The following is a 24876-nucleotide window of genomic DNA, read 5'->3' on the forward strand; positions in this document are numbered from 1 at the left end:
ACCTGAACATCTTTTTGGCTTAGGCTGCCGGCCCTTTTTTACAAAACCGTATGATTTAACCAATAATCTTACACCAGTTTTTGCCCAAAGGCCCCAAACTTGTTTTCAAACCTTTTTGGTGGCAATCAATGTAAAAAATGGGACAACAACCTAGCGGTCCAACTCCTTGCCTAGGGGCTAGGGTTAATCACCACAGACAAAAAAAACACTAGTGCATGCTAGTGGATATACCCTTTGGAATGTATCATCAATAATCTGAGCCGTTAATTTTTCTCGACGTTACATTCTCTGAATTTGAAAGTATCATCGGCGGTTAAAACTTAAGGATGATATTGTCATGTCTATATTCCCTAGGGTGAATACTAGGAAATGAATCTCCATTTGGAATGGGAAAAGCTAGATATAGATAATCTAGGGCATCGTTATCGTGACACGTATTATGATCAAAGGACAGAAAATGCAGGTCAAAATAATTGCCCACGATTTTCTGAGTCAGCGATTTCTTGATTACGTATTTATCCAAACTGGATAAACATGTTTGAATGTGAATCGGTAGACCACATACATCTGTTAAAACCTGCATTCAAGAGTGAGTATACATTACCCACTTCTCTTTCAACCAAGATCACTGCCACTGGTCTGGAAGCTGGGTAAAGCTGTTAGGTAACAGTGTATGTTTCATGGTGAAATGAAGTGGGTGATTAACGATAAGATAAAAGTGGGTAAACAAAAGTCCAGTGTTAGAATGTAAAGACACGTGGATGGTCATCTTGAGGCGGTACCAGGTTGATGGGGCTCTTACACTATAGAGATATAGCCATGTGTTGCCCCATAAGATATGACTATGATGAGTCCTATCGACACTTTTCGTGTTTTGCTTCTTCATGAAATACGGTGCTGCGCTATAAATAGCAGTGGTTGTGGATATAATTTTTATATTAATCATTGTACTGAAAGTTTGAGTTCTAACCTCCATTTCCTCTAAAATTTAGCCTACATTTTCGTTTAATCCATTGAAATTTCTCTTTGTCAGCTTCGATTTTCCTCTTCCACCACTTGCAATTTCGTCTGCTCTTCCATATAAACAAACTTGTGCTCTATCTTCATTTTTGTTTTTGCATTTTAAGATATCTTGAGAGAATTTAGAAAAAAAATGTGTGGAATACTAGCAGTTTTGGGTTGTTCTGATGATTCACAAGCGAAAAGAGTTCGAGTCTTAGAGCTTTCACGAAGGTCATTACGCGTTAAACAATTCCATTTTAACCGCATTTATATCATATAAACATTGTAGAATTAAAGAAGAAGCAAAAATTGTGCGTGTGCAGATTGAAGCACCGAGGACCTGACTGGAGCGGGATGTACCAACATGGAGACTGCTTTTTGTCTCATCAACGTCTTGCAATCGTTGATCCAGCTTCGGGTGATCAGCCTCTTTACAATGAAGACAAAGCCATTGTTGTCACTGTAAGATAGTTTTTTTTAGTATTTTAGTTTCAAAAGGCTTCTGTTTTGTTAGAAGTAGAAATAGTAAGGATGTTCACCTGTTGAGAACACAGGTGAATGGAGAGATATACAACCATGAAGAGTTAAGGAAGGGTTTGCCGAATCATCGTTTCCGTACTGGAAGTGACTGCGACGTCATAGCTCATCTGGTTGGTTTTCATTCAGATTTCTTGAAATGTTTCCTTTTACTTGTTTGATGACTTTGAGTAATTTTTATTTCCTGCTGCACTTGGATTTTACTAGTATGAGGAACATGGAGAAGATTTTGTGGACATGTTGGATGGGATGTTTTCATTTGTATTGTTGGACACCCGTGACAACAGTTTCATTGTTGCAAGAGATGCAATTGGGATCACCTCCCTTTATATTGGTTGGGGACTAGATGGTAAGTCTTTGATTAACCTGCCTAATTAGCTGCAGCTTCTTCTGTTTCTGGATAGATCGATAAATTTGTGCACGGCTGTAATTTGCCAGGTTCGATATGGATTGCATCAGAAATGAAAGGACTGAATGACGATTGTGAACATTTCGAGTACTTTCCTCCTGGTCACTTGTACTCAAGCAAACAAGGCGGTTTCCGAAGATGGTATAACCCAAAGTGGATGTCAGAAACTATTCCCTCTACTCCATATGATCCGTTGGTTCTCAGACGTGCTTTCGAAGATGTGAGTAAATTTGTTATGTTGAAACATTTGGAACTTTGGTACTGAGCTTGAAATTGACAATTCTTGTGCATCTGACTGCAACTTGTGTCCCAATAAGACAGTTTTTTGTAAGTAGCTAATGAAATAATCAAAATTTTATAGGCTGTCATTAAGAGGCTAATGACCGATGTACCTTTCGGAGTTCTGCTGTCGGGTGGATTAGACTCATCGTTAGTTGCATCCATCACTGCTCGCCACTTGACCGCTACAAAAGCAGGAAAGCAATGGGGACCTCAACTTCATTCCTTTTGCGTCGGCCTTGAGGTTACTTCTAATTTTCATAACAAGAATTCAGATGTGGTTTTGTGTGTTTCTGAAAAAATAACCGCATAATTCGTTCATTTATATCAGGGCTCGCCAGATTTGAAGGCAGCAAGAGAGGTTGCAGATTATCTGGGTACCATTCACCATGAATTTCATTTTACAGTTCAGGTATTTAAAGACAGAATAGCATCTTTGGGGTTCCATGAATCTCATTTCTCTTACTCACTAAGTTGCTTTGAAATCGGAATAGGATGGAATCGATGCGATTGAAGACGTTATATACCATGTTGAAACATATGATGTGACTACGATAAGAGCAAGCACTCCTATGTTTCTTTTGTCTCGCAAGATCAAGTCACTAGGAGTGAAAATGGTGATATCTGGAGAAGGTTCCGACGAGATATTCGGTGGGTACTTGTATTTTCACAAGGCACCAAACAAAGAAGAGTTCCACCGTGAAACATGTCGTAAGGTAATCAATGTACTGATTGTAGTTACAGTATTTTAAACCAGAAAATTATATGGATAGCTAATAAACATAAGTTTTGTTCTTCCATTTTGCAGATTAATGCTCTCCATCAGTATGATTGTTTGAGAGCTAATAAATCAACTTCTGCTTGGGGTTTGGAGGCTCGGGTTCCATTTTTGGATAAAGAATTTATCAATGTAGCAATGGATATTGACCCTGAGTGGAAAATGGTTCGTTGAAAAATGAGACATTCTCAACTAAACTATCTCTAAGTTTCACTTTTCTTGTTTCTCAGAACTTATAACCGAGCTCACTATTTTTCTTTAATCAGATCGATAAGAGTCAGGGGCGCATTGAGAAATGGATTCTCAGAAGGGCATTCGATGATGAAGAGCGTCCTTACCTTCCAAAGGTTCGGCGAAATCTTGTCTTCTTCAGTCTCTTCTATACCACCACTGTAAATTACTGACACAAACCTTTTCGGTTTTGCAGCACATTCTCTACAGGCAGAAAGAACAGTTCAGTGATGGTGTTGGCTACAGCTGGATTGATGGGCTTAAAGCACATGCTGCAGAAAATGTACTCTTCTCTCTTTAGTGTTCGCAGTTGTTTGTCAATATCTGCTTATGCATGATTTCTTATTTCTGAATTATAAAATGCACATCTTTCTTTCCAGGTGACGGACAAAATGATGCTTCAGGCAGCGCACATTTACCCTCATAATACGCCCACAAGTAAAGAGGCTTACTACTATAGAATGATCTTCGAGAGACTCTTCCCACAGGTAATAAAACCGGTTAAACTGTGGAAAACAACTAGCACACTGTTGATCAGAATATTTATAAATTTAGTTACCCTTTTCTTTTCTTTTTTCTATGCAGAACTCAGCTACATTAACAGTTCCAGGAGGTGCAAGCATAGCCTGCAGCACAGCCAAAGCCATTGAATGGGACTCTAATTGGTCAAACAATCCCGACCCCTCTGGCCGAGCTGCCTTAGGTGTTCATGTTTTGGCGTACGATCCAAAATTGCCTGGTCCTATTCCTGTTTCAATATCCCCAGCCAAGATCATGACTGGCGTTCAGAGGATGGTCGAACTGGATGTTCCTAGTGTTGCCATTCAAACCTAAGATTTCCGATATACATATTTCTAAGGTAGGGGTGTGCAGTTTTAGAGTGTCGTATGTACTTAACTACCATTAGGAATTTCAGAGAGTGAGGTTAGTGAAAGTGTGTGTTATATTATTTTCTTGATTACAAGTATGAGAAGAACAGTTGGTTCCATGTATCCGGCACGCCCGGTAAACACCAGTGTATGCAGTCTGTGTGGCCTCTTGGCTTTGCTTTTTGTTCATCTGTTACAACTTTTCCACCAAATTCAGTGTAAACTGATGCATGTCCATCAATTCTACGCTCTGACATTTGTGTTATGTTGATAAATTGTACTGGAATTTTCATTCGACCTACTACGCTGGCTACTATGTTCATAACCCGGCGATTTAAATCACGTCCCCAGTACTTGTTGAATGGCTTTGTTTCGTTGTAGCATCTAAATCCTCTCTTTTCATGCCGATCTATGCTTCTGCAATGTTCTTAACTCGTTATTGACATATTACATCCCAAAATGAGTGTATTTTACTTCTAATTTTGGGAACTTTTTGGGTTGAGAAATGAAGCATACCCCATATGTGTTGGAGACATTGTAGTAAAAAAGACCCTGGTCTTGTTGGAAGCAATGGTAGAGTCAACCCAATTAGCCCATGTCTTTAAGGCAATTCTGTATGCCACTTCTGCCTCCAACTCTTCGTACCCGTCTTCGCCATTTGAAAATGAACCCCATCTGTAATCAATAGCACGAATCAGCTTAAAGCTTTTTATTTGGATCCAAAAAGTTTGAATTGTTGTTCATAAGTTCAGAGCTGGAACTTACAGTGACTTGATTTTGATACCATTCATCCACCAAATGTATGTATTGAAAATAAGAATATCTACTCCTACCCAGTATTGTGCATGTTTAGATACTGAATCTACTTTCAATATTCTCTTCCTTGGATCTGATATAATATCGAGATCGGAATTAGATTCAATTAGAAATGGCGCCCAGTAAAATTCAACTGTAGCATTATATTCCTGAAAATGGAGTGCAGTCAGTAATCAGTTCACACCGAAGAATAAAAACACTTATTTAGCGCCAGCGAAAGCATAGCCCGTACCTTGGCTTTAAAAACAGTGTGAGAACGACCACGTCGACGCATGGTTTTTTGTTCTGGCGGTATGACAGATTGAACCAGACAAACGAAAGATTGCCATTGATTTCTCTGTAGTGAATCTCCAACAAACATGAGCCGCTTCCCTCTCAGTTTGTCAAGAACAACTTCTGGATCAAACCTGCAAGTGAATTCATTGTTTGAACAAATGTGCATTTTAGACTTACACGTACAAGTATAAATGTGGTGGATATGTACATTTGTTAACAGGAAAGGAAATCAACCTTGGCAAAACACAATCATCTGGTTGCCATTCCCAGTGACGGTAATCAGAATCCGTTCGACCGTTCTTTACACAAGAAACTTGTTTGTCGATGTACGGGCAAGATTGGTCCGAGTACAATGGCTGAGACAAATTGTTGAATACCCATTTCCCTTTAGTAATGTCACACTTGTTTTCAAGAAAATCTTCGTCTTCATTATCGGTTTTGTAGATTTCCTCTACTTCAGTAACTGAATTACCATTCAGAGTTGCACTACATTAACCAACAAGTATATATAACCGAATTTCGTAAGATACAATGAAACATGGCATATAAACAGTAGAAGTAGCGCACCTTTAGAAGAACCCTTGCTGGTAAGATTACTTCTTGTTTTCTTTTTCGCAGGGGTACCCGAATGACTTACTTTGGTTTCCTGACTTGAACAAGAATTGCTAAGCTTGAAAAACGAAGTGGGAGAGAGTAACCTTGAGTTTTCATCATTGTGGAATAAACCAACAAAGGCAAATACAAGAAACACGATAGCAATGACGAAAAGCGGAATCTTTACTGGGGCATGTTTCATTGTGCTAACAATGAGGAAGACTACTGTAATAGCTTAAAGAGGCAGAGAATTTAAAAGAAGAAATAAGGTTGTTGAGATCATATGATTTATATAAGTGAAGAAGTTATTTGAGTAAGAGTAAAGTTAAGGCAACGTGCTATAAAGTTTATGGAAAAGGGTAGAATGCAACATTCCAACTGCCACTCTTACTGCACTACACTTTTTATAGCTTAGGTAAACTACACCTAGCAGATGGGAAAGCTCAACTATAAGCAGGTGAACCCGCGAAAAGCTCCTGAAAATATACTCCGTTTCAGAAAAAGTGCTACTTCTGCTTTTTCAACTTGGCCTACTTTTAGGCAAAAATGAAAAAACATAAGTATCACTTTTTCTGAAACGAGGTACAGTATTACCAACAGCAATTAGCCAAACGACAATTGTCCTTCAACTATTGCGTAGGATGCATGGACTGGATTAGATACAGAGGGGATGGAATAATGAAAACCCGAAAACTATACAGTTCTGATTTTAGACGCAGATTCATTTAGTTTGACAACTCTTTGCAAATGGATGTAGTTGAAACCAGTGATTATGATGCCAGCAATCTTGCAGACTTCCGCAAGCGTCTGATAGATCGTGATGGTAATTACAGTACACAACATTTCGTAACTCTGACAACCCAAAGATGTATATGGACGATTTTTTCAGGAATAAGCAAGCAAGGCTTGGTAGTCATTTAAAGAGATCACTTCCCTGGAAATTTGAACAGTATTGTACAACGGTTAATTCTGACAAAGAGCACGGGAGGAAACATGCGAAAAAGAGACCAAAATATGGGAAATCAAAAAAGGAGAACTCGTCTGACACACAATATTTTCATTTGACCGGTTCTGACACACAATATGATCCTGCCATAAAGCCCCTGATGATGGTAAAGAAAGACAGAATCATAACGCAAGCCAGAAGGTGGAGAGACCATCATTGGAACCTTGAAGCCCATGTAAACGGGTTCATATTTACAAGAAATGATGTAAAATACATGCATTTCAGGGTTGCGGATATAAATACAGCTGTTTTCCGGGTTGACGAGAGGATGCCATTGCCGCCTCTCTTGCATTTCCACTTGCATCACCACATCAAGGTGGGGACAGGAAAATCAAAGGATATCCAGTTCCATTTGATGCCGACCCCTCAGGGACTGGATTATGATTCAGATGTGATTGAGAAAGAGAAGCAATCGAGGGATAGGGGCCATAACGAAGATTTACGGAACTTTGTGGTGGAACTTGGAGCTATGAATTGTCAATTCCGAGAGCTAGAAACAGAACGGAAATTTCACGGGGCTCTACCCTCCAAGGTACCAGCCAGCTTTGTTCTGACTATTTTTCAGGTGAAGAATAATAACAAGTGAAACTGAGGGACACAGAAAAAATAATGCTTTCTTGTTTCATGTTTTCTTGGTTACAAGTATGTGTACAATAGTTGATTCCATATATCCGGTACACCAGGCAAACACCAATGAATGCAGTCTGAATGAGGTTTTTGTTCATCTGTTATCACGTTTTCTCCAGACTCGGTGTAAATTGATGCGTGACCATCGATTCTTTGTTCAGACATTTGTGTTATGTTGATAAATTGAACAGGAATTCTCATTCTCTCCACTACACTGGATACTATGTTCGTAACACGTTGACTCAAGTATCTTCCCCAGTACTCCTGAAATGGCCTTGTTTCATTGTAGCATCCATATCCCCTTTTCTCATGCTGAGTGTAGCTTCTGCAGTCAATAGTTTATCATCAGTATTTTGAGGTCATTCAAAAAACAAAGAAAAGGTACTCATGCACATGTCATTACTTCCACCATGCAACTGCACTAGGAAGTAGACCATTGCTTCAAACTTAAAACACTCATATGCACTCAGCACTTATGCCAAACTATCCCGCTTGAGAAATTATGCATATACACATCCTGCATCAAATGCAACTGTTGGGTGCAATAATCAAAAATAAGGAAAAATCAAATAAGCAAAAGTTATTGATACTTAGCTTCTTTATAATGGAAGTGATCAATTTGATGAAACGGACGAGCTCCCCATATCTCCGCAACAGCAGCAAGGCAAAACTTTGGAAAAACAGAGTGAGTCACGTGTTCAACACGTTGTCCTTAAGACATTGGCGCCCGGCTACACTCAAGAGTGATGCTATAGCCCTCAGGATAAAACAACCTATTACACCTACTACTAGCATATGTAGTAGATGCTCAACTTGAGCTTGGCAACTCCGAAAAAAAACCATAAAGGAAAATCTCGAACACTTGAGAAAACAATATAAAATATTTTTTCCCTTAGGGGTCCCTCTAAATATAGAGAAACCCCTTTCCCATAGATTTTACAAAAGTAGAGAATTTGTTTATATAATTGACAAATACAACTTAAGAAGAAAAACTCCCCGATGTGGGACTAAAAGGTTTATATAGTTTCTTAAAACTACTAAAAATTGGAAACTCCACAATGTGGGACTAATAAGTTTCATTCACAAAAGAAAACAATAAATTATAATTTTTATTAAAATTTTAAAAAATTATTTTTTATTAATCGTTTTCCAACAGCAACTGCAAGTGCAATTTCACAAAGCAAAGTTGATGCTAAAATTGCAAGTGCAGTTAGAAGTGAACGGTCCAGTTCAAACGGAATATTCTGCAGCAACCTTACTGTCTTAGTAAGGGAATGGTCCGTTTGCCATTTGTGTTTTACTAAATACTTTGAATGTACTTGTGATTCAGGAATGAAACAAACCCCATATGTAGAGGAGACATGGTAGTAAAGAAAACTCTGGTCTTGTTTGGATCAACAGTGGAATCAACCCAATTTGCCCATGTCTTCAGACCAATTCTATAAGCAACTTCTGCATCCAACTCTTCAAACCCGTCGTCTCCGTTTGCGAAGAACCCCATCTGTTCTCATTACAAAAACTAAAGCTTAGAAGGAAATCATTCTATTGAAAATCAAACCAGTATGAAGCTCAATGAAGAGCAACTAGAAATTTAGAACTTACAGTGATTTAATCTTTATACCATTCATCCACCAAATGTAAGTATTGAAAACAAGAATATCTACACCCATCCAGTACTGCGCATGCTTAGTTACAGAATCTACTTTCAGTATTCTCTTCCTTGGATCCGCAATGATATCGAGGTCTGTATTTGACTCGATAAGAAATGGCGCCCAATAAAACTCGATCATCACATTATATTCCTGACAAATTACTGAAATTGTTAGTCATCTATACTGAAAATTTCAAAGATATTAGACTAACTAGTCGGATATAGTGCAAACCTTGGCCTTGAAAATAGAATGAGGACGCCCGGGTTGCATTGACTTCTGTTCTGCCGGTACAACCGATTGTACCTGACAAACAAAAGATTGCCATTGATTTTTCTGTAGCGAATCTCCTACAAACATGAGTCTTTTGTCTCTCAGCTTATTAAGAACAGTCTTAGGATCAAACCTGCACATGAACCAGCAGAATAAACATAATTTCTTAGGCTCAAAAGTCAATTATGATGCAGAGAGGCATCTTATATACAGCCCGTACCTTGGCAAAACACAATCATCTGGTTGCCATTCCCAGTGACGGTAGTCAGAGTCTGTTCGTCCGTTCTTCACACAAGAAACTTCTTTATCGAGATACGGGCAAGAGTGGTCCGAGTATAAAGGCTTAGACATATTGTTGAAAACCCATTTCCCTTTAGCAATATCACAGGTGCTTACAATGAATTCCTCTTCATTATCAATACCTGTGTTATTGCTGCTTTCATCTGGAGCTAAAACCGAAGTACCTGTACGAGTGTAAGTACTGATGTCATTCGCAATTATGTCTTCATGACCTGTTTTTGATTCTTGACTTAACCAAGACTTGTCAAGTTTGAGAATTGAGATACAAAAAAGCGACCCAGTATTTTCATCTGTGCGGAGTAATAAAACGATGAAAGCGAACACGAAGAAGACCGTAATTATTGTGTAGACAGAAGTTTTCGCGCGAGCAGAGTTCATCATTACAGATTAAAGAGACAGAAAGAGAGCAATGTGAAGATTAAGAATTATAAGCTTATATGAAAGAGGTGGAGTGAATTTGCTTATAGAATTTGAGTAGGAGTGAAGTTAAGACATATTTGTTCAAAGTAGTACAAGGGAAGTTAGCATTTACGATTTTATAATCTCTTTATCCATGTGACCAACAAGTTAGTTAAATCTACCAACAGATGTGAAAGGTTAACTGTGCATAAAAAGGTGGTGGTACACATTCAAATCAAACTTAACTGAACTCGAAAATGAAAAAAGTTTAAAAGGTTTGAAAGGGAAAAAAAATAAAATTAAGTGCGGTGAGCGTGGATCGAACACGCGACCTTCAGATCTTCAGTCTGACGCTCTCCCAACTGAGCTATCCCCGCGAGCTGGCATATTTCCGATCCTAAATACTAAGTCCTTTAATATATGCCAGACTTGCAATTCATATCAAAAGATGGGAACATTCTATTCCAAGATGCCAGAGTTTGAGATTAGGATTTTTATGTGTTCTTAATAGATGGGAAACAGAGAAAACCTTTTGTGGTTATGATACCAGGAGGTGGTGGAATTTCACAAACAATAAGAAGATATTCTGTATATACATGCTGTCAGTGGTTCGATTTGGCTTGGTTTTGTGCCAAATAAATGTTTCTTATGAAAAAACAAACCATACCATTCTCGATTTACAATATTCAAAACCAAAACAATCCTTCCGGCTTTTCGATTTTTCCATTTATTATGGTTTTTATTATAGATTTGATTTATAACCTTGAATTTGTAATTTAATTACTAAGTCCAATTCATTATAACCAAACGAAATCATCTTATTAAAAAATATTTTAAGCAAATCATATTCCAAAAGAAAATCTATATTTATATGATTTAATATTGAGGGAGGACCTATATGTACATTATCCATACAAGATTGAACCCATTTTCTTTAGAGTCCAAATTACAATGAATTTGAAGACTATGCTTAGTGTCTATGAGAAGGCTTCAGGCCAGTGCGTAAATTATGCGAAGAGCAAATTTTATTACGGCGGTGGCACTTATTCTCGGAGTATTGCTATTGCTAATTATTTGGGCATGGAAAGAGCTTTATTTCCGGATAAATATATGGGAATTCAATTGAATCCTGGCATTGTGCGGCACATTCATGTCAGGCAGGTGGTTGAAAATATTATGGACAAGATGGCTGGTTGGAAGGGTAAACTCTTATATTTTCAAGCTAGACTGGTTTTGATCAGATCGGTGATTGCTAGCTATGTTATTCACTCTATGGTTGTTTATAAATGTCCTTGCAATATCATTAAACAGGTTGAGAGGGCCATTAGGAATTTTCTTTGGTCGGGTGATGCGGAAAAACGTAAGTTCTTTACGGTTTTGTATGACAACCTGTGCTGTTCAAGACGTGAAGGTGGTCCGGGCCTTAGAAGATTGGTTGATGTTAACAAGGCTATGCTTATGAAGTTATGGATTTCAATTCGTGATTCGGACAAGACTTGGGACATATTTTTGAGGGCGAAGTACTTCAAATTTAATGGAGTTTTGATTGATTAGAAACTTGGTTCTACGGTTTTTGCTGGAATCAGGTGGGTTTATGATTTTGTGCAGTAACATACTAGGAAAATTATAGGTGATGGCGCTAATACTTCCTTATTCTTTGATAATTGGCTTGGTGATTTTTCGATTGCGAAGAGATTAGGTATTATTTCCAAAGGCCCTAATGATTTTAAGGCTAAGGTTAGTGATATTATTGTTGATGGTGCTTGGGCCATTCCTCAAAGCACACGGGATTTGATGGTTCAACTCAATATTGATGTTGGAAACTTGCCTATTATTGCTGGGGGCGATGACTGTAAGATTTGGGATATAGATAGCAAAGGAGTCTTCTCAGTTAAATATGCAAAGGATACCATTAGAGAGAATGCGGAAACTCTGCCAACTGCAATTTTGTTTTCTCGGCCAGTTGTGCACCCTACTCTAAGTGTTCAATATTGGAAGATCTTGGCAAAGCAGTGTTGTGCTAGTGATGATAATGTCATTAAGAAGACTGGGAGGTGTTTGCCTTCAATGTGCCATTTGTGTAGACGGGGTTGCGAAACTCTTGGCCATATTATTTGGCAGTGCAGATTTGCCAAGAGAATTTGGGCTTGGGCGGCTCGTATTTTTAATCTGCAACCAAGAGAAGATTTGGTGGCTTCGTATAAGGCTGCTAAGGGGTGCAGCAGGATGATTAAGGATTTGTGGTTGGTTGCTAATCTTGCAATCACTACGGAGTTATGGAGGCTGCGCAACAAAGTTTATTTTGAAGATGCTGTTGTGCATTGGCTAGGTTTTAAAGGTAGAGTTTATCAGTTAATTCGTGATAACTCAATACGGATGAAGGGCCATATGAATAATACAATGGAGGATTTACGCATCTTGAATTATTTCAAAGTGAAGCATATATCGTGCAAAGTTTCTTCTCCAATTGAGGTAAGGTGGTGTCCTTCTAACCAAGATGAAATCATGATTTGCTGTGATGGTGCGTCCCTTGGAAATCCAGGCCCGACTGGTGTTGGCGTTACATTTCGTGATGCAAACGCAGCTGTTTTGGGAGTCCTCTGCGTTGGCCTGGGATTGCAGAAAAACTTTTATGCAGAAGTGTGCGCAGTTATATATGGTTCTATGTTGGCCAGAAGGTGGAATTTTAGGAGTATATGCGTTCAATATGATTCGATGAGTTGCATTCAAGCTTTTTGAGTTTTATGAGGGAAGGCCAATTTCTATGCTTTCTGTAGAATGGCCGGGTGAGGTTTATTTCCGTTTTAAATAGGCTAGTTTTGTTGGTAGCCCATGGTTAGCTCATTATAGCCTAGGACCTGTACAGTTTTTGCTTTTTATCTATTTTATTGACCGAATAAAAAAAGAAAAGAAACCAAATTACAATGAATTTGAATACATTATTTTAATGATATATTCCTCTCATTAAACTCTAGATTCCTACCAAATATGAGCACAATTCTATATACCACACTTCACCATCTACCAATTTTAATTTCAACCGTTGATTTTCCACGGTTGATTTTCAAAGTGGTGGATGGTGGTGTTACACGTCTCGGATTGTGCTCATTTTTCGTAGGAATCTAGATTTTAATAACAGGAATATATCATCAAAACTTTGGGTTCAAATTCATTGTCATTTAGACTATAAATATTTTTTTTGGATCAATCTTGTTTGGAAGTGTACATATAAGATTGCCCATGGATCCTTCCTCTTCGTTATTATCTTTGATTTTAATTAGACTTTTGTTATTTATGGCTATATCATTGAAATCTATATATATTATATCATGATAGAAAGTTGCCTACATATTTTTATGGCTTTTATTAGTTTTTTTGGTACTAATTTTCGGATTTTTTTGTTTGTTTGTTTGGTTCTATTAGGTTTTCGGTTCTTTTGTAACATTATACCAAAATCAACCACCTAAAATAGGCTTTTTGGTTTTGGGTTTCTCGGTTTCTGGATTTTTTTTTGTCTTTGATTCCTGAGTTTTTTTTTTGGTTTGGACCAAATTCGATCGGGATTGCAAATCCAACTATATAGGCAGTTATATTTATAAGGTATATAAAGATATTTACTTATATGACAAGGACTATAACAAGGGAAGATTATGAAGTTGTGACTAATTAACGTCTTTTATATGTCTAACAACCCCTCCCTCCACCCCTCCTCTCGATCTAAGTGGGTTGTCAACGACATTGAGCTTAGAGTACCACCGACAAAAGTAATCATTTGGAATAAATTTCATAAAATGTACGCAACCTGATCCTTAGATGAAAAAAAATGATTATCAATCTGACTGCTTTGAACTCTCTCACGAAAAAAATGATAGTCTATTTGTATGTGTTTTGTGCAACCATGAAACACCGGATCATGGTGAGATGTATAGCTCCTAAATTATCACATGAAAGAGTGAGTGGAAATTGAATAGAATCCTTTAGTTTCATAAGAACATTAAACACACATTAATTCAGCAGTCGTAATAGCCAAACCACGATACTCAGATTCAGTACTTGACCGGGAGATTATATGTTGTTCACGAGAACTCCAAAAAATAAAATTAGAACAAGATAAACACAATATCTGCTCGTAAAATGACTGTCAAGATGATAACCAGCCCAATCAACATCAGTATATGTCGAAAAACTAAGCTGCAAATGTTGTTGCGGACGAAGAAGAATGCCAAAGGTAGAAGTATGTTGCAAATAGCGAAGTATGTGCTTAACATGAACCAAATGATCTTATGTAGGTTTATGCATGATTGACATACCTTATTAACTGGAAAAGCAATGTCCAACCTTGTCATGATACTGGATACCCCCAACTAACCTCATGTACATAGTAACATCGGATGACAAGAGACTATCAACCGAGGGTAGCTCAGTAGAGGTGCTAAAAAGAGCAGTAACTGGTTTTTCCCCTTACATGTTTGAACGAACAAGAAAATATACAATATGGAGGCGCTGGGAAAGATACTTGCATGACCTCTATGCCAAGAAAATATGAAAGAGATCCAAGATCATTGAGAGAAAACTCATTATTAAGAGTATTTATAAGGAGTTTGATACATGCCATAGAAGATATCGTTCAAATTATGTCATCAACATAAATCAAAAGAAATATAATACGCTCAGCTGATCATCAAATGAACAAAGAAGTATTGGAAACAGAGGTAACAAAACCAAGTTTCTGAAGAAAATAGCTGAGACGAGTATGCTATGCTCAAGGAGCCTGTTTAAGACCATAAAATAGATCGACGTAACTTGCAAACATAATCTGGAAACTGAGGATATGTATAACATGGAGATTGTTTAACGTAGACTTCATAAGTGAGAATGTCTTTGAGAAAGGCATTTTGAACATCAAGTCGACGAACCAATGATAAGACAATGCTAGTATTAACATAATACAAATAGTGCATGGCCTAATAACCAAACTAAATGTCTCACCATAATCAATAAATTCTTGTTGATTAAAACCCTTTGCAACTAGAAGAGATTTACGATGCTCAATGATACCATCAACTTGTATTTTAATGCGATACACCCATTTGCAACCAATAATATTTTGGTTAGGAGGTGGTGGAACAATGTACCAAGTATCACGCTTCATAAGCGCATAATATTTCAAATTCATATGAGTACGTCATTTGGGATCATTTTTATTCTGAGAATAACATGAAAGCTCAAACAAACAGTAAGTGAGTTTAACATGTCTCAAAGCTACAAAAAAAATCTTTTTAAATATACTATTATTTCCCCATGTAATCATTGGGGGATAATTAGTAGTTGGTGGTAGAGAACAAGACCACATAAAACTATAATAGGCTTGTGCTGTAGATTGTAGTCAACTAGAGATGAGTTATCAGCCAAAATATTTGGTGACCGTACTATCTTTTACTTAGGGATTTGTGAAGACAGGTCCGACTATCTTTTACCTGATCTTGTTCTTATTGATCGTTGAGGATTTCGTCAATCTCCGATCAGGAACTAGATAAATAGAAATCACAAAGTTCTCTTCGTCTCTAACTTTGTAATTACTCAAGATAGATATCTAAAACTCTTCTTCATTGATTTTTTTTAAACGTATTTGATAGGTGGTTGGTAATCTAGGCTTCTCAGCTATCTGAGTATAAGTATTTCGGATTCGTGAGGTTTGCTAACTTTGTCTATTGTAAACAAATTTCCAAATCTAGATCGAAAGATCAAAATGAAAATCAAATAGACTTATCAGTTAATGGAAGATTGGTATTGTTAGAGCACTGCACGGTCGAACTCGCAAGCGTTGCTATCTCAATCTTGTTTGTTAAGTTTAATTTCCAAAACTATAAGTCTTGATTTCTAGTCTACTTATAGCTAAGTCTCGGATTAAGATAGAAAGTGTAGTTGAGCATTAGACTTCACGGCGTTTATCGATTGAAGACGAAGAACTACTAAGGGGAGCTTGTGGAACTTCATCAACAAAAGATATGTGGAGAATGGAACTCATCTATCACTCAAAAGTCTATCTACTCTATCTCCTATTTGAGACAAAATTCATATAGCTATATAGACTTCAGTTATGCACATTTGATATTTCAAGTTGAGTTTAAATCGCTTACATATTTCTCAAAATATTTGTTGGTAAGCTCTCGGTTTAACCAAGTTCATCTTATATTCTTGACGAAATTCAAAATATGATCATGTGAAAATCGCTTTGTAACATCTTACATCATTTGTGTGAGACAGTCATTTGATGTAGACTCAGAATGTTTCGTATTCATCATTCGATCACTTGAAAATTGCTTTGAAGCTAATAGTTTGTATGAGGCATCTATTGTCGTCTTCCAAGAATGTTTCAATGGTTGAAATGAGAGTTTATAACAATTGCATATAAGCATAGTATGCGTACTTGCATATATGTAATCCAAGTCCGGGAACCATGATATGCATACCCTTATGCTTACCGGTTGGTTTAGTGAAAGCCCTGGAACCTTGTACGCATACCGGTAAGCGTACTAGCGTGAAGTTTAGGTCCGAGAATTTATGTTGAGTTTGGTGGCATGCGTACACGTTCGCATATTGGCGAACCCAAACTTAGTCTGGCCACTAAGGTTTGCGTACCCGTTTGCATACCCGAGTGGATGATTTTCAAAAATCGATTTGTTCATGAACTAATACATTTATATAATAAGGAACGCAATCTAATCGTGGCTATAATGTTCATGACTTGATTCGAGTGAATCAAAATCGATTTTACTTCAATTTTTTCTTATATACTTCTATGAGAATATAAACAATTGAATAACTCTAGAACTAGTTTCATTTGAGTCATTTGAACTAGTTATGGTTAAGATGAATGGGCTGATATGAAAGTGTTCATATGGATAACTTCGGTTAACTATTGTTGAGCCAAAAAAAGCGTACACGTTTAGGTACGGTTACCCATATCTAAATGAAGTCACTTTTCATTTGTTTGTAACAGACTAAGTTTGATCTAACGGTTGAAAGATATTAGCTTGAGTCTAATCAGGTTTTCATCTAACGGTGAATATTGAATGCTTTGTTACCAAGGTAACATTGATTGCAAACCCTGATTTGAAGACTATATAAAGGATAACTCTATCAACTAGGAAACCTAATCCCCACACCTCTTGTGTGATACTAGTTGCGACTAGAGTCGATTCTCTTTTAACCTTAGGTTTTTCCAAGACCCTGTAGTTTAACGACTTGAACACTTTATTGGGATTGTGAAGCCAGACCCAACTATTTTCTCTGTAGTTGCATGTTCTGATCTTGTTGTTTTCTATCGTGATTGAGTACTATCTTCTCTAAGTTTTGCTCGAGATTTAATCTTCGATAGGTAAGATAAAAAAGTAGTCACAAACATCTTCGTCTCATCGTTTGTGATTCCCAAATATCTTGTTTCGCTACTATATGATTAAGATTATTGAGAGGTGATTGATATTTCTAGGCTGTTCTTCGAGAGTATCAGTCTGGTATATCTATTGGTTCCTGTTCACCTTGATTTATCAAATGACGGAACAAAACTCATAGGTTTATCTGTGGGAGACAGATTTATCTATTTATTAGACTTTTCTGTATGAGACAGATTGGTTTAGCAAGTCTTCGACTTTTGGTCGTAGCAACTCTTAGTTGTGGGTGAGATCATCTAAGGGAATCAAGTGCGTAGAATCCTGCTGGGGTTCATATACGTAAGGAGCACAATTGTACCTTGATGAGTGTGAGATTGGTTAGGGCTTAACTACATTCCATTCCGAAGTTAACTTGGAGTAGGCTAGTGTCTGTAGCGGCTTAATACAGTGTGGTATTCAAATCTGGACTAGGTCCCGGGGTTTTTCTGCATTTGTGGTTTCCTCGTTAACAAAATTTATGGTCTGTGTTATTTCTTTCCCGGATTATATTTGTTTGTATAATTGAAATATCACAAGTTGTGCATAAGTTCAATCAATTATGATCCAACCTTTGGTTGATTGATCAAATTTATTGATACTTGGATATTGGTTTTTGATACCGTCCAAGTTATTTCTTATATTCAATCGGGCTCGTAAATTCCTATTTGTTTGATTGCAGATTGAATTGAGAAATTGAGATATAACTCTTTGATATATTTTTCTTAAGATTGAGTCTGACTATCTAGTTGATTCTCTTTAAAGTATATTGGAGTTAGTCCATACATATTGCTAAGCGAAATATTGGGTGTGTTTGTTAGACCATCGCTTTTTCAATTGGTATCAGAGTAGGAAAACACTTTTAAGACCTTATAAGTCTGTGTTTATAGCGATCTAACTCTATGGACAGTAGTGTTATCTCAATAAATGCACCACTAGATCCAGGGATTTTAGAATTCACTTCCATGACTGATTTAGTAAAATCTGTAGAAGAAATTCTTTCTAAACCTCCACCAGGTTTAAAATCCCTAGAAGTGTTTTCAGGGCTTGAGAAAAAGGCTTGAGAGCTTGTCTCTTGATGTGGAGTTATATCTCCAGAAATAGCAAGAATCTCTTGATAAGCTAAATTAAGTTATGATGAATAATTTCCATGTTGAGGTTGATATTGATATTCTTATCGGTAAGGGCATTCCCTCTGTCGCATGTGTCTCTGACAATTTGGATATAATACAAGAGTATCTAAACCTCATCTATCAGTCAGTTTCATCTCTGAATTTGACTATGTTCATCATTCAAATCTTGGTACACCTTCTCAAGATAATGGTATTGCTCTCTTTTGTGATAAAGTCAAGATGTCTGCTTTTACCAAAAAGGTTTCCTTGTGAAGTACTGAATATTATCTGCAGAGACTTTCTGTTACGAGTTGTACACGAAGAAATCAGGAATACAAATTTTCTTGTGTCTCCTTAAAGTTCTTTGAAAAATTTGTAACAACAGTTCCTTGTGTGTGCCTCAATATTGTAAGATGTAAGAGCAGTTGTAAAGAAGCTCTCTCTTGGTGTCATGGTGTACACGACTATTTCGTCTTATGAGCTCTCAAAGAGTTTCTCATGAGAGACTTGTTGTGTTTTTCCTCAAATCTCTTTTCCGTATTTTGGTTAAATCAAAATATGATGTGGTGCAAAAAAAAAACGAGTCCTAGTCTGCACACATTTGGTTCATATTCTATGAACTCATAACCGTTACGTGTTTGGACTGCGTTACAGAACTTTCTTAGCCGGAATAACTCTCTTCCTCTCAACAGTTCGAGAACGAAAAAGAAAAACCCAAGGTTCGGATACCATCATCTACCTCTTTCTTTCATTTCTTAACCATTGTGTGTTTTGTTTGTTCCATTGAAATCAGGAGAAGCTTTTATGCTATGGGTTAAGAATGGATTTTGTATTGGTCATCGTTTTGGAACTTCACCATTTTTAATAGTTCGATTATCCAAGTAAGTTCTCAAACATCTAGAGTTATTTATTTTCTCTTTCCTATATCAGCATGTATAGAAGGAAGTATAACTTGATGCCAGCTGATAGGTGTAGAATACACCTTGATTTAATATCTATTGGTTATGCTTTCTTTGCTATTTTTCTTGTGAATTATGTATTTTACGCGTGTTTTGAGTTTTATAGCTACTGTGGAGTCGCACGGAGGAAAAGAAGAAGAAATCACCCAATTTGAGCAAAAAAAATGCAAAATTGTCATTTCACAGACGAACATTATCTGGAGCCCAATCAAGGTTAAGGGGAAACTCTCTTTGGAGGAGTGCTAAAGACATACCAGTCAAGGATAAGAGGCTAGAAACTTGGTTAACCCTTATCAGAAGTAACCGAGTACAAGAATAGGCCAAAGTTTATAACTTAACCCTAAAATCGAGATTTGCATCTCATTCATTCCACCTGAAATGGAGGCAGCATCTGCTGCTGTTCATACCAGATCGAGAAACTGATGAGAGCTGAGATTTTGATCGGTCTACGATTGTAAAGATCGAGAAGAAATGATGAAGGAACTGTTGTATATATCAGAGAGTGGAGAGTATTGTTGTTGTTGAACAACACAGAGAGGATGAAATTGAGGGTTCCGTGGATGAATCAAATCGAGAGTTGCTTTTAATAGGAATTAGGGAGAACACAAGAACTGATATGGGTTAGATGGAAATGGTCGAACTGAGAGAGGAAATCGAATCGATGACATGAATTAAGAAGAATTGAAGTTGTTGAATTAGTGTTGTTCGGAAAGAAGAATGCAACAGAGATTATGATGGAGTAGCTGATGTTGGTCGTTATGAAGAAGAAGGCAGAAATTGCAGTTGTGGGTTTTGATAATTTAGGGTTTTCCTGTGAATTGAAGGGCTGAATATGGTGATGGTAAAAGATGATGTTGGTATTGAAACAACCGAGAAAAGGAGAGATTGATATTGTTGCTGTCGTGACTGAAATTAGGAGATGGGTTCCACAGAACAGGGAGGATTCTCATGGGTTGATGCTTGTTTGAGCTGCAAAACAAGAGGCTGTGAAGAAGTTGAGTCGATGTTGTTATACCGTGAAGCTCAGGGAAGTGTTGGTGGTGTTGTGTGGTTGAATTTCAAAGATGTTGCAAGAATTGAAAAGCTGATGATAATCTGAAGCTTCTAATGCTTGAGTTACAATGATGAATGTGTAGGATTGTCGCAGGGAAGAAGAAAATGGCCTGAAATTATGGCCGGATTAGTCCTGAAAATAGGATACTCTGTCTGAATTTCCCCTCCGACGATTCAACTCAGCGCTGTGATGACCGATAGTCCTTGACTCAGCTAAGTAAGATCCAGTAAGCTCAGTAAGACTGACTGAGAAGCTGACTCAAGATGGTTGATTACTTCCCTTGACCTAATTAACTAACAGTTTGACTGGTCTGACTGTTAATTATAACGGTGCGGTGACAAAATATTCCGTCAACATAGAAGAAGATTCCAGCTACCGGTAGGGGGTTATGTGGCCGGATTCCGGTGATCCCGAGAACTTTTTCCGGCGACCCAAAGTGAGGAATTTTCTAGACTCATCTATGGGTTTGAGGAATTGGACTTGAATTTGGAAAGTGAAGATGGAAGATTTGAGGAAGACAAGGACTTCGAAAGAAGACTTACAAAGGGAAAGGGATTCTATTCCTAAGAGGATTTCTAGGAAATTGAAGCCTATAAATAGAGAAGTTCTTTACACACACTTCTACACCTCTACACACACAACACTTGTGTTTTTGCTTGCTTTTTCAAAATTCTTCTTTTAATTATTTGTGTGAACTTTAAAAATTCTCCATTTAATTATTTGTGTGAATTTCAAAAACACGAGTAGCTAATTTTCTTATTGATTGAGGATGAATTCCTAGTTCTTAACATGTTTTGAGTTTTGTTGTTAAATCTACTTTGAAGTTTTTCACATGATTATCGTTTGTTTTTACTAATAGGAATGTTTATACATTCATGGTTGATTGATAGATTGTTTAGGTGGCCAACTAAATTTATTTGTTAAATTTATCTAAAGCTAGTCAAAGTTAGGGGATAAGTAATCGTTTCTTGACTATTTACACAAGTAACAAACACGAGACCTTGCAGAGGGATTCCGTGGAGAAATTGTGTGTGAAAACAACGTTAGAAAGTAGACATTGATCTAAGAGTATAACTACTAATATCAACCTAATAAATTCATAAATCTTAATGCGTTTAACTAAATTATATCTTGAGTGAGCTACTACTAGGTGGTTTGTTGAATAGAATCCGGTAGTCGAGAACTTCCTTATCCGGTGATACTAGGGATTTAGGGGTTTAGCACTGAGCTAGATGCTTTACCTACGGTTGGTGATAATCTGTGACTAATAAAAAGTGGAAAAAAACATAACTTGATTTATTGTTGTGCAACGAAGAAGTATTCCTTGATCTAATCTCTTTTATTGGTTTCAACATACACTTTTAATTGCTTTGTTTATTTTCTTTTGCTTTTCAAAACCAAACCCCCCACTTTTCGTGACAACTTTACAATTAAAAATCTCTTGCTCCTTGTGGGAACGAACTTGACTACACTATATTACTTGTTAATTAGGTGGAAAAACATTAGTTAATTTGTTGTGGTTACGAAACGCATCACCAGCTCAAGTAGAAGAATTGTGGATAGTGATGATGAATTTGATGATGATGATGTTGGTATAGATGCTCTCCAACCCTATTATGATCCATCCCTTCAAATTAGCTTTACTAGTCTGGTTGCTAGGAAAAAGTATGTCAAGTTTCTTAAAGGTAACTTCATGACAGAAAAAGTTTATGTCGAATTGTTCAAGAACCATAGTTTCACCAGTTCATGAGTCGATATAAATGGGGATATATTCATGATGGCCTTGGCTCGTCTCATCCTGAGATGACCTGTTAATTTTATGTTAACCTGCATGCAACCGACACGACCAATTTTTTTTTAAAACAATTGTTGGTGGGACATAGTTTGAGGTAAATATTAGCGTGATTGCATATTTGATAAATCTATCGCTTGATCGCTCTTTTATCATTCCTCAACCTGATCATCTCGGACCATCTCAGAGACAACTATCCGAAATATTACTAAATAGGAGTGAATCTTGGACTGGCAGCAAGTTGTCTGTCGACAACATAAGCTTTCATCTGAAAGTTTTTAGCAAATTGGTTGTTGCAAATTTGATTCCAAGCACGCTTGACAAGAATCTGTGGAGCAGGACCCTTGCCGAGATGATTTGCTATCTTGTCTCTGGTGAAGATATTAATTTTTGTGGCCTTATTATCTGTCAAATGATTCATATGGTTTCACAGAAGAAAAATCTTGGGTTTCCATGTCTCACGAGAAGAATCTGCAGTCACTTTGGAGTTCTTCCTGTTGGTACCTGCATTGGTTGTTCTAATCCTCTGACTCATAAAAACATCACCAAGATGAAGAAACCTTCCAACCCTGAAACTACTCTTCTTCAGGAAAGAATTGAGTGCGTGCAGGAACAACTGAACTATGTTTTGGGAGTTCATCCTGAACTGACTGAACCTGTCTTTAAGATTGCTGAGAAATACAATCGCAATCATGCATAGTTAAGTTTCTTAATTTTGTCTTAATTGTCTTTTGATGAACTTCTTGTGTTGAATCTATTAAACTATTGTTCTTAATGTTTGTAATGAATTTAATGGTGTTTTAGCCTTGAATGATTTTATCTTTCAATTAAACTGCTAAATGTGTTAAATTCATGAGAAGTTCAGCTAAATATTGCTCAAAAGTTAAGTTTATCATGTCTTTTTTGATAAAATATAGAATGAACTTTTGACAACAAAAGTCAAGCCTATTATGTCATTATGCAAATATTGATGGAAGATAGGATGAACTTTTGTTTACAAAGAATAAATCTATTACATGTTATGCAAATATTGATGAAAAATAGAATGAATCTTTGAATATTCTGCAGTATTGGTCTTTCCCTGATCCACATCTTTGTGTAAGTACTGTGCGGCTCCATAAGTTCTCTTACGTGAGCATTTACAATTAAATTAATCATGGTTTCTCTTGTGGTTAATTTAATTGAGTATTTTGGATACAAATTCATGTTTCATGTGATTTTTTAATGTCCAACGAAATCATTCTTTTCTTGTGAAAGTAAGGTCGCTCTTGTTATTCTTTCGGGAATGACATTTTATGGGGGAGAGTTCTTAATTGAACTTGTGCTTAATTGCTAAATCTTTGTGGGGAGTGCGGATGTGGAATATTGTAGGAGTTTTCTTGTATATTTATAAACTCCTTAATGAATATACTAGTTTCGGCTATGTGAAATCATCAAAACAAAGTTAATATGTTCTATTTTGGTCATGAAGTATCTCTATGGAAATTTCTTTAGGATCCCACTATTTTTCGTACCTTTGCCAATTTATATTGACAAAAAGGGGGAGAATTAATGTGTAGTTCACACTACAAATACATATGGTTAACAGATCATTATGTAAGGGGGAGTGGTTTTCATGTGAGATGAAGTATTAACTAAGGGGGAGTGATACATATCACCATAGTATTGTTGTCAAAGTTGTGATACAATTGAAATTTGATGTTGTGTAATAATACTATGACGTTGTATAACAATGATTGAGAGCAACTGTTTTCTCATTTTTATAGCTACAGATCTTCAACAACTATGATGCTGAGTTGAACACGTTCAGAATCACTGGATTACTTGGAAGTGACGAAGATTTCGAGTAATGTTGAAGAACCAAAGAAATCAAGCATTTGGATGAGAAGCTACAAAGTTTATTTATTTTGTAATTCATATGTATTGATAGTTTTGACACTAAAATTGACAAAGAGGGAGATTGTTAGAGCACTGCTCGGTCGAACTCGCAAGCGTTGCTAACTCAAGCTTGTTTTTCAAGTTTAGTTGCCAAAACTATAAGTCTTGATTTCTAGTCTACTTATAGATAAGTATTGGATTAGAGTAGAAAGTGTAGTTGAGCATTAGACTTCACGACGTTCATCGATTGAAGACGAAGAACTACTAAAGGGAGCTTCTGGAACTTCATCAACAAAAGGTATGTGGGGACTTGAACTCATCTATCACTCAAAAGTCTATCTACTCTATCTTCTATTTGAGACAAAAGTCGTATAGCTATAATTATGTACATTTGATATTTCGAGCTGAGTTTAACTCGTTTAAATATTTCTCGAAATATGTGTTGGTAAGCTTTCGCTTTAACCAATTTCATCTTATATTCTTGACGAAAGTCAAAAGATGATCACGTGAAAATCACATTGTACTTGCATATATGTATTCTAAGTCCGGGAACCATGGTCTGCATGCCCGTACGTGTACTGGTTGGTTTAGTGAAATACCGGGAAC

At 36.9% G+C, this 24876-nt stretch overlaps 3 protein-coding genes and 1 non-coding gene across 5 annotated transcripts; 2 read left to right on the top strand and 2 right to left on the bottom strand.

Annotated features, from left to right (window-relative positions):
- Window positions 1-884: 884 nt before the first annotated feature.
- LOC113338375 (asparagine synthetase [glutamine-hydrolyzing]) lies at window positions 885-4288 on the top strand. The gene is made up of 13 exons (XM_026583805.1): window positions 885-1233; window positions 1326-1464; window positions 1557-1652; window positions 1747-1888; window positions 1978-2168; window positions 2310-2471; window positions 2559-2639; window positions 2722-2943; window positions 3036-3170; window positions 3272-3352; window positions 3433-3519; window positions 3617-3724; window positions 3822-4288. The coding sequence occupies exons 1-13, from the start codon at window positions 1154-1156 to the stop codon at window positions 4068-4070; spliced, it is 1773 nt and encodes a 590-aa protein (XP_026439590.1). The 5' UTR covers window positions 885-1153; the 3' UTR covers window positions 4071-4288.
- LOC113338376 (protein trichome birefringence-like 3) lies at window positions 4162-10039 on the bottom strand. 2 transcript variants are annotated; one of them, XM_026583807.1, is made up of 6 exons: window positions 5765-6044; window positions 5432-5660; window positions 5154-5328; window positions 4871-5070; window positions 4622-4780; window positions 4162-4522 (listed from the first exon to the last, which is right to left on the bottom strand). In XM_026583807.1, the coding sequence occupies exons 1-6, from the start codon at window positions 5991-5993 to the stop codon at window positions 4195-4197; spliced, it is 1320 nt and encodes a 439-aa protein (XP_026439592.1). In that variant the 5' UTR covers window positions 5994-6044; the 3' UTR covers window positions 4162-4194. The 2 variants fall into 2 exon arrangements, with proteins under 2 accessions (XP_026439592.1, XP_026439591.1); XM_026583806.1 differs by lacking the exons at window positions 5432-5660; window positions 5765-6044 and adding an exon at window positions 9567-10039.
- A 310-nt stretch (window positions 10040-10349) lies between these two features.
- On the bottom strand, window positions 10350-10422 carry TRNAF-GAA. Its single transcript has one exon. It is a non-coding gene; the product is annotated as a tRNA-Phe (tRNA).
- Window positions 10423-11839: 1417 nt separating this feature from the next.
- Window positions 11840-12784, top strand: LOC113338426. Its single transcript, XM_026583855.1, has one exon. The coding sequence runs from the start codon at window positions 11840-11842 to the stop codon at window positions 12782-12784; it is 945 nt and encodes a 314-aa protein (XP_026439640.1).
- The last annotated feature ends 12092 nt before the right edge of the window (window positions 12785-24876 follow it).

Source organism: Papaver somniferum, unplaced genomic scaffold, assembly GCF_003573695.1.
Source record: "Papaver somniferum cultivar HN1 unplaced genomic scaffold, ASM357369v1 unplaced-scaffold_19, whole genome shotgun sequence".
Classification (NCBI taxonomy): Eukaryota; Viridiplantae; Streptophyta; class Magnoliopsida; order Ranunculales; family Papaveraceae; genus Papaver; species Papaver somniferum.

Excerpts from the sequence above, each read along its gene's own strand:
- LOC113338375 (XM_026583805.1), top strand. The coding sequence starts at position 1,154 with ATGTGTGGAATACTAGCAGTTTTGGGTTGTTCTGATGATTCACAAGCG. Across the intron at positions 1,465-1,556 it reads ACAAAGCCATTGTTGTCACT|GTGAATGGAGAGATATACAA; the intron begins GTAAGATAGTTT and ends TTGAGAACACAG. Across the intron at positions 3,353-3,432 it reads AGCGTCCTTACCTTCCAAAG|CACATTCTCTACAGGCAGAA; the intron begins GTTCGGCGAAAT and ends TCGGTTTTGCAG.
- LOC113338376 (XM_026583806.1), bottom strand. The coding sequence starts at position 10,027 with ATGATGAACTCTGCTCGCGCGAAAACTTCTGTCTACACAATAATTACG. Across the intron at positions 5,071-5,153 it reads ACACTGTTTTTAAAGCCAAG|GAATATAATGCTACAGTTGA; the intron begins GTACGGGCTATG and ends CTCCATTTTCAG. Across the intron at positions 4,781-4,870 it reads GGTATCAAAATCAAGTCACT|ATGGGGTTCATTTTCAAATG; the intron begins GTAAGTTCCAGC and ends TATTGATTACAG.
- LOC113338426 (XM_026583855.1), top strand. The coding sequence starts at position 11,840 with ATGGTTCAACTCAATATTGATGTTGGAAACTTGCCTATTATTGCTGGG.